At 42.6% G+C, this 11,646-nt stretch overlaps 1 protein-coding gene across 1 annotated transcript; it reads right to left on the bottom strand.

The window, feature by feature from the left end:
• Positions 1 to 395: 395 nt before the first annotated feature.
• On the bottom strand, positions 396 to 1,123 carry SOD3 (superoxide dismutase 3, extracellular). Its single transcript, XM_009703843.1, has one exon. It carries the CDS (start codon positions 1,107 to 1,109, stop codon positions 396 to 398), a length of 714 nt encoding a protein of 237 aa, XP_009702145.1. The 5' UTR covers positions 1,110 to 1,123.
• Between the last annotated feature and the right edge of the window lie 10,523 nt (positions 1,124 to 11,646).

The raw sequence follows: 11,646 nt of genomic DNA, 5'->3' as shown, positions 1-11,646 counted from the left end.
ATAGCGTCTAATGAAAGGCAATTTCTTACTTATTCATACTAACCTTTTTTCCCTTGTATCTAACTTAGGATCCCTTAAGAGCCCCTTACAGCACACAAACTCTTTAACAGACCGTCAACCATATCCGTTAGCACTCTTACTTACATGCATTCAACTCCCAAACTGCATAAAGGGGAATCTTTTCAAGAAGATACATCACAATGGTGAGTTGATGCTGGTTTTATTGATGGGCTTACAGAAAGGAGGCTATACAAAGTGATACGCATTTCTTAGAGGAGCAAGCAAATGGAAATGGGAATCCTTTAGCCATATAGCTTAGTGCCGACAGCACAGCCTAAGGTACTTTGTGCTGCCCAGGCTGTAGCCAGCTTGTTGGTCTTCACGTAAGCCTGGTTCTATGTTCGTTTGTTGAGCCCTCTCTTCTTCTTGTCAGTAACCTCAGACAGTTTCTCTTCCCACAAGTTCTTGTTGCATATCCCAATCACGCAGCAAGCCAGACGTTTCCCAGCATTTCCATTTTCCAAACTGGCCTTATTGTTGCCCTTGCCCATGTCATCTTCCTGCTCATGGATCACAACGGATCTGCCCATGATGGAATATGGACCAAACATCGTGGCAGGGAGATTTGTTTTGTATTTTCTGATTTTGCCTTCTTTAGGAAAAAAGTTGCCAAAATCCCCTGGGTGACGGGGGTGATTCACGCTGAAAGGGTTATAGTGTCCTCCTGTAGAATCACAGCCGTTGCTGAGATCCCCAAGCTCATGGATGTGTATAGCTCTACCAGACTGATTACTATCCAATGGAAACCCATCCAAGTGAAAAATGGCTTCTAATCTTCCATATGAGTAATGCTGTCTGAATAAGACTTGTCCAGTTACTTGCGGCTTGTCAGCATCTATTTTGGAGCTGGGCTTCATTTCACAAGTGGTGTAAATCATCCCATCACTCTCATTACCAGGCATTATCGGGTAGAGCAAATTCTGCCAGAGGTCGTTCACTTTTTTCTGTATCTCACGAAATGACTCTTGGCTTGGGCCAGTTTCTTTGTCTGTCATGAGACCAGAGGCAGACAGGGCCAGCCCAGTGACCAGAGAAAGAAGCAGAAGCATCTTGGCAATTCAGAGCCTGCAAAAGGTCCAAGGAGGTACAAAGAATTAAGGGCGTTTTGCAGCAGCATGGCTGGAGAGAAAGGCACGCAGCCTGGTCCCGGTGGACTGCTGCTTTCTAAATCTGTCTCATGTGATGAACTGAAACTAAATCAGAATGCATATGCATGTTTAAACACATACAACTGACACCCATGACTAAAAGATTTTATATTTTGCACTAGATCTTGATCTTAAAAATTGCCTCTGTTTCCCTATAGGAAGCAAGTAAGCCAAAGTGTTATTAAATCTGTTTTTGCGTTTGTACTGAGACTTTTCTCCTACTACGAATTGAGGCAGATGGTTTGCCAGGAGGCTTTTTTTGATCCATCTACTCAACCGCTAGTTAGGCATTACAAACAAAAAGTAAAAATCCGACAAGTTGATTACCTTGCAGAGCTGCTGCAGAACCCCTCAGTAGTAGCTCTTTGCCTCTGCTCCCCTAAACCGAGAGGTGATCAGACAGAAAGCCAGAGCTGTTTGAAGTGGATGCTTTACGAGAACTGCGTGTTTGTGTAAGAGTGAGGTAACGCTGGCTCAGAGGAGGCGTCACCAGGAGAACCACGGGGGGCGTTTTTTTTACGGGAGGGGGGGGGGGGGGGGGGAAATTTTAGGCATTTTTGGTTTGGGCAGGGTGAACACTGTCCTTTCTCGGTTAGTTTGTTAGCCTGGCTCTCGGTCCTTACTGACATTCCAAAAAAAAAGCAAAAACGTTATCAAGCTTTTAAATTAATCTTCCTTTTGATGACTTCATGTGCTTATCTAAAACAAGTGACCTTCAACATGCCGTGAGGGGAGAGGAAGGAGTTTTACTATGGCTCAGCTGGGCAGTTTGCTCACTTATGTGCTGGTTGTCATGGAGCTGGTTTGCATTTTTATTTCTTCATTAGTCAAAACTGAAAGTGGTGCTTGAGCAACATAAACTGTTCCACGTGGATGTGCACCAAAGTTTCTGTGGTTTTAAAACCTGAATTCAAACTGTAGATGTTGAGGTACATTTCAGCGATGCTTCTCTGTGAAGTTTTAGAGCTAGTTAGTGTCTGCTGCTTTACTTGCCAAGTTATCTGCTCCACTGAAGCCATTTTTTCTTCTTTTTTAGAGGCAGCAGTGATTTCTTTCCAAAGAGGAGTAAGCAGTACTGAGGCAGTGCAACATCAGACTGAGGCACAGAGAAATTGTTTCCCAGAAGCTGGCTGGAGCACGGAGAGTTCACAGGTGTTTCATCATCCCGTGAACTGAGAAATGCTCTTCTCTTGGGGGCACTGCCCTGCCTGCAGCATTTCCCACTGGTGGAGCTGAAATGTGGATTCAGCTGCCACAAGAGCAATTTAACAGGCTGAGATTTCTGTAGAGAGAAAAGAGTAGCTCTTATTACTCAGGAACAATTCTCAACGCAAGAAAATTGCAAAGAAAATCCTTTTCCCCAGTTCGTGTCTCTTGTCAGTTGGGTAAGGAATGGGACTGTCAGCTTCTGGAATGGTAAAATAGTCTGCGTTAATCTTAACCGATATCGTATACTACATTAGATCCAAGATACTCAGTTATCTGAGAGCTGATTTTTTTTTTCTTTCTGTATGAGGGAGAGCAGAGCTAAAGGAATGTCAACTACTTGGATCATCAGCCAGGGACTAGAAATACAGAGTGAACTTCTGCTTGGGACGTTGGGATATTGAACGTGTTACTTTAGCCCTGGGCTTCGGTTCCTAATCTATGAAATAGGACAAGTATTTCTTTTCTTCAGGGTATTTATGAGTTGTTCAAATTACTGTGCTCGTGAGAACCGTGCAATGTTCAGTAGAAGCTGAACTCTAAGGCCGAGAGCCAGGATTGCCCATCACCCCAGGTCTAACGCTACCTCGTTTGCAGCTTTTCCCAAGTTCATTCACTGCCAGTCTCTGAGCTGGGGAAATCCATGCTTGTGGCATGGTAACACTATGAAATTACTTTATTTTAAAGCATTTGAAAGAAGTAAAATGTTTTATAACCTGGTTTTATAAATATATGCAAAAAAACGGTCAGCTGAAACTAGCCAAATGTGAGGGGGGGGGATGGTTTAAGTTTATATAACGCAAGAAGTAAGCATCCAGTCTAGGTACTATTGGAATAACCATTTCTTAGCATCATAAACCATTTTTAAACGGGACACAAATGGCAGGAAGGAAGGACCATCGTTAATGGTTTGCTCCTTGAGTCACAAAGTAGTGGACTGCAATTGAGTTTAACACTTCTACGAGGAAATTTCCGAGCTAGCAGTCAGTGCTTTAAGAAGAGAATTTTAAAGCTTTAGTTGAATTATAAGGCATTTTGAAATAAGAGCTAGGGTCAGAATTTTAACTGGTTTAAACTCCATAATGCTGCTGACTTCAGTGGCATTTGTCCTGTTTTACACCAGCTGGGATTCTGTCCCTGAACAAACCCACCATGAAAAGCCCAAGGTACTTGCTGCAAAGCTCTTTTTTGATGTACTGCACATGCAGGAACAAAGCAGAAATGCAGAAGGGTGTAAAGGAGATGATCAAAGGGACAGAAAGGACTGCAGCAAAGCTAAATGATGTATTTGTAGTGTTCTGCACACTTCAGAGAATGAAAAGGAAATACTGGCTGTGGGCTGCTGTCAGAAAGATGTATTTTAAAAAGGAGAAGGGCTGATTACTACAAGAAATGCAATTGTCAGGGTGATTTGGCATTCAGTCTGGGTCTGAAAGATGGCCGCTCAGTACTGACTAGGTGTATCATTAAACTCTGTTGTTACCCACTGCCTAAGCTTTAGTTTTCTGCTTAAAGAGAGATGCCAAATGATGGGCTAACAGCCTTTAAAGCAGACAGCGGTTAATGAGAGGAAAGCCCACAGTGACCTGACCATGCACTTGTACTTGTGTTACAATCCCTGTTTAAAAAATGACCTCTGCTTTTGTCCCAGTTGTACAGGATCTATTGTATCCTGAATTTCAGGCAATGTCCTAGAGTCTCCTGGGCTGTACAAGGCAGAGTCATGAAAACAACTTCTGCAAGGCTGTCTAGACCACATAGAAAAAACAGACTTAGCTTTACTCATGGGCTTTACAATGGACTTCATACCAGGCTCTGCTCACGAACTCTTAATCCATGCTATGACCTTCAGGGTTGGTCAGTTGGTGGGTTTGTTTTGTGGTGACATCATCCTATTGCATCACCTTGCTGTTGAACTTAACATCATTTGAGTTGTCCAGCGTAGAGTTAAACATGACGAAGAAACGCCGCATGGGAAAGCATTCTTTTGTAGCAAGCGGTAGCCTTGGTTTTTGTCTCCAGCACTTGGATCTGCTGTCAGTGATTTTATGGTAGAATGATTCTCCATAAAAATGACACCCAGAGAAGGCAAGTTTCACATTTTCTGCAGTGGGTGATGGAGCTGACTGCTTTTCTCCACGTATGGCTGAGCCTGGAGCCCCTAAAAGAAAGGGGATGTTTGTAGCCTGAGGGAAGCAGAGTCAAGGTCTTGGGAACATAATCTGCTCCTTTGGTTCAGAGCATTTTGCTGTTTCCGAGTCATAGTCCCAGCCTGGGAGCCAGTTACGCTAGTAGGTTCATCAGGCAGCAGCAGGGGTATCCGCATTTGTTGGTGTGTGGGACTTGGAGACTGCAGGGCACCAAAACTTCCACGCGTTGTAGTTGGCACGGTATCATACACGCTCTGCGCAGCAATTGCCTGCAAGCACAGCACCAGCCTCACGCGACGTCTGGCATGTCCCCGTACCTGCCAGTGGGTCTGCGGGTAAAGCCTGCAGGTTTTCATCTGTACAGCTATGAGCAGTGCTGCCAAGCTAGGCAGGATTTAGAAAGCAGAAATGCTGTCAGGATGTCCGCAAAGGTGCAATGACTTTGGCTATTTACCGCCTGTCATGTTGTCCGACACAGCCTGTTAATGTCTAGTGGAGCTCCGGTGCTCAGGAGAGAGGGGCTTCGTCCTGGACTGAGCGGTTTTAGGCTGCGCAGTGAGCACAGGGCTGGCACCGGACTGCAAGCAGCACCTCATCCCACAGAAATCATGGTGAAGGGATGCCTTTGCAATTGCTATAAGGAGAAAAAAAAGAAAAGAAAATGAAAACTCTTGCTGTAGCAAATGGAAAATCTGTCACTGGTCTAGGCTAACTCTTCCTGTTTATTCCTGTTCCTTGACTTCATGTTTCTATTTAAAGAAATAAAGATATTTAGTGCCTGAGATAAGCATCCATTTATAATATTCTTGCAAAAGAGCTATATGCATTTCCAACTTTTCAGGGCATTACCCATAAAAAATCAAGTTAAATAAATATACAAAAGGGAAACAACACTGTTCTCTCTGGGGAATAATTTCTCTTGAAAATAGAAGATCATGCAACTGTCAAACTACTCTACATCAGCCAATTTGAAAAATTCTTGAAATCCTTCCTCTTTAATAGCTTGAGGAGAGATCATTTTATGGGAATGAAGGAGAGATGAACTGTGAGTAAGCTTTTAGGAAAAGCTGCATTCAGAAATTCATTCTAGGTCTGTCAACCTAATTTAACAGAATTTCATCTTCAGATGTGGATATAAAATATAGATCTGTAATGTAAAAAGTAGGGATGGAACCCGGCTATTAGATAATTTACATTATTATTTGTGTTTGCATTAATTCCCTGATCCTTTATTAAATGTTTATCCTTTCTGCTGCGTAGCGTTAATCTGAAGAGGGGTTTGCTGTTTGAGAGGAGACAAGAAATAAACACAAGGCTTTCCTCAAGTTCAGTATCCAATGGCCATAAATGGAAATAACTTGATTTTTTTTTTATTTATTTCAAAGTGTCCATTGCACACACTGTGCATATTTGGACAACTTGAGCACTGTCTGTAGCTTCAAGTCAAAGCCCAGGAGGCTGGGCCAGTAGGTCAGATATATGAGCAGCAGTTACGTACAAATAACAAAACACAAAACGATCTCTCTTTTTATGGCACTTACAGCAGGTGTCTCAGAAGTCTGATGATCATCACGGATGAACTGAGCTTGATTTTCAGATATTTCTATCCTTCTAGCGTGCTAAAGAGACACAGGCGTTGATAGCAGGTTAATCCCTCGTGTGCTTGTGTGTGCTGCGATGCTCCTGCTGTGGCTGTGGTCGCTGCAGGGAATGGGTCTGTGGGCACTGACCGCTGCCACCTGCTTCTTGGGAGCGGTGGGCTTGAGGCCTCCGACTCGAGCAGGAGGCAGCAGGACTTTCCAGGACCAAAAAGGGGAAGCTCGGTCCCTTCCTACAGCAATGAGCCCAGTGCTGGCCCAGGCTCATCTCTATCCTCGGGAGCACGTCAGCAAGGTGAGAGAGGGCAGGTAAGAGCCACTGCAAGAAGCAGGGATGGAAGCAGGCAGGACAGGAGGAATTACAGATACTTCTACAGACAAAAAGTCCCAAGACTGGCCTGATCCTTCTTCACACATTTCAGTTTAACTTCTGTTAAGGTTATATGTAAAGGACTGGTCCAGTTTCACTTAAGCAACAGACAGCATTTCAAATAAGAGAGTTCAAACTCTTTTGATTTACCTATTGCCATACAGATACAACTTGCTTTGTTTCAACAAAATATAACCCAGAGTTCTTTTTAAATAAACTCTGAAATTTATTTGAAAGGCTATGGACTATTGTGGATAGCCAGTGCAGCTGAAGAGTCAGAAGAAAACAAACTCTGCAAAGATATTCAAGTTGTTTTAAAGAACTTTAGGAAAGTGGTGGTGTGTCCGCTCCTGACCCCTTGTTGTGTATCTGTGCTAAGGTCTGAAAGGGATTTAGAGACACTGTACCCAGCCATACCAATGTAAATCATGACTTAAGCTTGTCTATCCTGTTCTTAAAACTTATCATTGATGTAGAATCTACCATCACCTGTGGCTTGACTATCCTTTCTCTTAGAGGTTTTTCTGCCTGGTTCTTGCTGCAGATTAGACCCATTGTTTTGGTTGTGTCCACTACAGGCATGGGGGACAGATTATTCTCTTCTTCGCAACAGCCTCGTGCAAACTTGAGAGTTTAACGCTGTACCAATGGCCCTTCCCTCTTTCAGGTAAACAGTTCCAGTTCTTTTAAGCTTTCCTCCTATATTTTGTAGGCTCCTATGTTCAGTAGCTCACCTCTTCCTACGGACTGTGCACCTCTTTCTGGAAGGGAAGAGCACAAACACGTCAGTGCGTTAGCTGACCAGCGTGGACTACTGCTGCCCTTGTCTGGCGGACTGTATTACTCTCTGTATCATCGTGTGGTCTTTGCCTGAGCCTTCCCTGCAGAACTGCTGTCCATGCACTTGTTTTCATTTTATATTTCTTTAGTTGGCTATTCCTGCCAAGTATGGGATTTTACATTTGTCTTAATTGAGTTACCTCCTTTTTTTGTTATTTCTGCCACCCTGTATTGTTTCTCCAGCTTGTCGTGAACATTTTGAATTCTAATCCTTCCCCACAGTGTATTTACAGCCCTACCAGCTTGGTATCAGCTGTGAATTTAATCAGTTTACTTTTTGTTCTGTCATCCAAGTCATTAACAGAAGGGCTGAATAAAGCCAAATCACAGACAAACTTCTGCACCCGAGGCAGGCTGTCCTCCCCATTGGGAACTGACTGGTTTCCAGGCTGGGTGCAGATTTTCCACTGGCTCCGTACCTGCTTTCTAGGAGTGTGATCAAGACCATTTTTTCCCCCAGTTTGTGTGTAAGAAAGTCATGTGAGATAGTAGTTAAGATATTTAATAAAGTAGCTAAATTGAAGATAAATGTCTACTTCTTTATATGCAAGACCAGTTATTCTCTCACAGAAAGAAAAAAAAAAGTTCCTGATGTCTTTTACTTATTTCCCTTTCTGGCTTTCAGGTGAATGCCAAAAGTTTCCCTCTTTTAGTGTTTTTTCTGTGGCTGTGACTCCTGGATTGAGCCTCATCTATCCTCCCTGAATCCTTAGACTTCATAGGAACCAAAATAATTTACTGGCCTTATCTCAAAGTACCTGCATTACCATTATTCCCCTAGGAGAGCCAAAGTGTCTTTCATCCTGGCCTGTATCAGAAATAGCGTGGCCAGCAGGACTAGGGAAGTGATCATCCCTTTGTACTCCGTGCTGGTGAGGTCGCACCTCAAATACTGTGTTCAGTTTTGGGCCCCTCACTACAAGAAGGACATTGAGCTGCTGGAGCGTGTTCAGAGAAGAGCAACAAAGCTGGTAAAGGGCCTGGAGAAAAAGTCTTATGAGGAGCGGCTGAGGGAGCTGGGGTTGTTTAGCCTGGATAAAAGGAGGCTGAGGGGAGACCTGATTGCCCTCTACAACTACCTGAAAGGAGGTTGTAGTGAGGTGGGAATTGGGCTCTTCTCCCCAGTAATTAGTGATAGGACGAGAGGAAACGGTCTCAAGTTGCGCCAGGGGAGGTTCAGGCTCGACATTAGAAAGAACTTCTTCACTGTTAGAGTTGTTAGGCATTGGAACAGGCTCCCCAGGGAGGTGGTGGAGTCATCGTCCCTGGAGGTGTTCAAAAAACGTTTAGACGTGGTACTTCAAGACATGGTTTAGTGGGTTTAGTGGGCACGGTGGCATCGGGTATACAGTTGGACTTGATGATCTTTGAGGTCTCTTCCAACCATAATGATTCTATGATTCTATGATTCTATGAAGTGCTGCCTGACACTAAGTGGTGTGTGAAACCTTAGGCACCCAAAAACTAGTGAAAAGCCACCTTTTTTGTGCACATCTCCACATTGCTATATCTCTCTTCTGTCAAAAGAGTCAATGGGACCCATTGGATTTTAATGTTACATCAGCTATGGAGGCAAAGATGAGGTTAATTCATGCTAACTAGATTAAATACGTTTCCAAATGTTCACATTTATGAGCTTCTTACTTCTTGCAAGCAGCATCCGTTTGTAAAAGTCTCCCAGTTTGTCCATGTTCGCCACCACCTTTATTACAATTGCCAATACCATGAGGCACATATCACCAGAACCAGGAAAGGTATGCCCATTCCTAAGTTTGCATTTTAATGTAGAGTCTTATGTGCACATCAAGTTAGTAAATAAAGTGAAAAATTAGGAGGTTTTATTTACAAACTCAGGAGAGTCTTGGTACTCTCATGCCACAGACAAGAAGCTTCCCATTAGCACTTAAATTCTTGCTGACACCTGCAGGCACCAGGGCAAGCTAGAGCTCAGCAGAAGCTGAGGGCAATCATGTTTTATGAAGACAAAAGCCCACCTGGCTTTGATAGTAGACAGGATTCCTGCTCTGATAAAAGCCCAACTGCAAATGTTGTATGTGGTGGTAGGTGTTAGTGATCAGCAGCTACCATGTTTCACACATGAAACCACCACCACCACCATAGTACTTCAATGCATACTACTACTACTGCTCCCGCTGCTACTGCTACTACTACTACTACTACTACTACTACTCCTACTCCTGAGGAGGTTCCTCGTTCTTGAACATTGTAGGGGGCAGGTGAGCACGCTGAGTTCCTGGAGGCTTTCTCAAAGCAGGTATTTTGCCATAGGTGGTGTGGTATGTTACTATTGAGAAAAAAAAAAAAAAAGTATGGCTTACTGTTGGATATCTATCTCTTTTGAAAATTGTGTGGAGTAGTTTAGGGCCTGAACCTCTGAGTACTTTTCAAAGCAGTTTGTGGTAAAAATCATTGTATCTGTATCTTTCAGAAGAGCAGAAAAAGAAAGAAAAAAAAATGCTTTTTTTATAGAGTAAAAATTGTTTTCATGGTAAAGTGGCTCCCTACCTTTTTAGCCATATTTATTCTAGTGGGTTGATTTTTGTAAACATAACTGAAACCCTGGGAGACTAATGAAGTTTAACAATGTGTGTTAATTATAGCTACTTTTGTTGTCTCAGTGAAAACATGGAATCCTAAATCCTATTTACAATCTGAAATTTCAGAGGTTCCAGCCCCTTGTCTGACCTTAACATCTCTTAGTTTCATGCAGCTTTTGTAAGCCTGTGCACACATTTAAGTTCCCCTGTGGAGAATGGTTTTGGAGGTCAGATGTTCAGGGATTACGAACACAAGAGGATTTTTTTACCTTGTTTAAAATCATTTTGACATTTTAGTGTAAGTCATTAAGATTGTTTTCTTGAACTGTCAAGGGGGCCACAGTACAGGTGAACTATTTTTAGGAAAATTAAATAAAAACATTTTAACTTCTGAATGACTCACCTTTAAGAATTTTAATGAATATTTTGCACACTCTGAAGCTTCTATTTGAGGTAAATATTTTCATGTAAATTCCTCCCCTGCAAAGATTAATTCCCAACTAAGTAAATAATTAAAGCCAGGGGCCATCCTGAGGGAGAGCAAGTAGGAATGGTCACTTCTATCTGAAGATGCTCTTGGTATTTTGGTATTGTTTATATTTGCATTTGCTTTCTTTTTTTTTTTCTTTTTACTGTGCAGTGGAACAAAGTTTCCCCAAATGGTGTCAGGTTTTAGGATCTCCACAGACATGCAGCATGGTTCTGTGGATTCTGATTTCAGACCAGGTGAATCCCATTAGTTCCAACTCAGCAGCACAGAGGATTCGAGCATCTCTGAAGCTGGGTGTTTGGCTCTAGAAAAACAAAGGATAGGTAGGAGGCAAAACACATGAAGGGACCATGGTTTTACCAGCTCTGATGTATGCATTAATAAGCAACACTGAGAATGCCACCTGCTTACAGAAAGGTTTTCAACTCACAGGGCATGGAGTTCTTAATAGTATTCCATTAGATATAATGAGGTACGCTGGTGCAGATTTCCCCCATGAAGTTAGTACACATTTGTACAAAATAAGGCTCCTGCTGTGGTGTTTTATGAATGTGGAGTCTTTCAGTTCCAGTTAAATAAGATAACCAGCTGTTTTCCAGGGCACATGGAGAAATCCTTGGATTCGTTGTTATTCCTACTCTCAGCATTAGGATGCCTGCAAAAAAAATAATAAAACCAGAAATACTTCAGTAGGGCCTTCTTGAAGGGAAAGCAATCATTCAAATGCATCAGAAATTGTTCTAATAGATGCAGAAAAAAAAAAAAAGAGAAAAATCCATTTTCTTTGTCCTTTTATTTTGTTACAAACCTTCCTTCCATCCTCAGTCTCCAGGTTTCTCTCCCATGAGTTGTCATTATCTTTTGTCACTTGCAAGACTTTATTCCCAAAACCTGCAGATGTTATTAAAATTGAGGATTATAAGGTTATGCAGTACACGGTAGAAGCCAGATACAGATTGGATGTTTTTATTAGAGGATTAACAACTTTTGTTAACGGGAGTGTGCGTGAGTAATTCCACTGGAAGCTCTGCTGTGCTTGTTATGAAACAGCTGATCCCGAAGCAGATACAGAGCTGCACCTCAGCAAGGTCCAGTTCTCTAACCACGCAGAGCATAGGTCACGTTTGTGATGTGTAAACCTGGCTTGTTGCAAATGATGTATCATGGTTTCACTGGAAAAAGTGTAGTGGTCATTGCAGAAAGTATCTCGCTTACCATAAAATCCC

Source organism: Cariama cristata, unplaced genomic scaffold (genome assembly GCF_000690535.1).
Source record: "Cariama cristata isolate BGI_N322 unplaced genomic scaffold, ASM69053v1 scaffold7917, whole genome shotgun sequence".
NCBI classification, from domain to species: domain Eukaryota; kingdom Metazoa; phylum Chordata; class Aves; order Cariamiformes; family Cariamidae; genus Cariama; species Cariama cristata.
Note: the sequence above shows the minus strand (reverse complement) of the source record. Positions and strands in the feature narration are given on the sequence as shown.

Coding starts and splice junctions, on each gene's coding strand:
- SOD3 (XM_009703843.1), bottom strand. CDS start 1,109: ATGCTTCTGCTTCTTTCTCTGGTCACTGGGCTGGCCCTGTCTGCCTCT.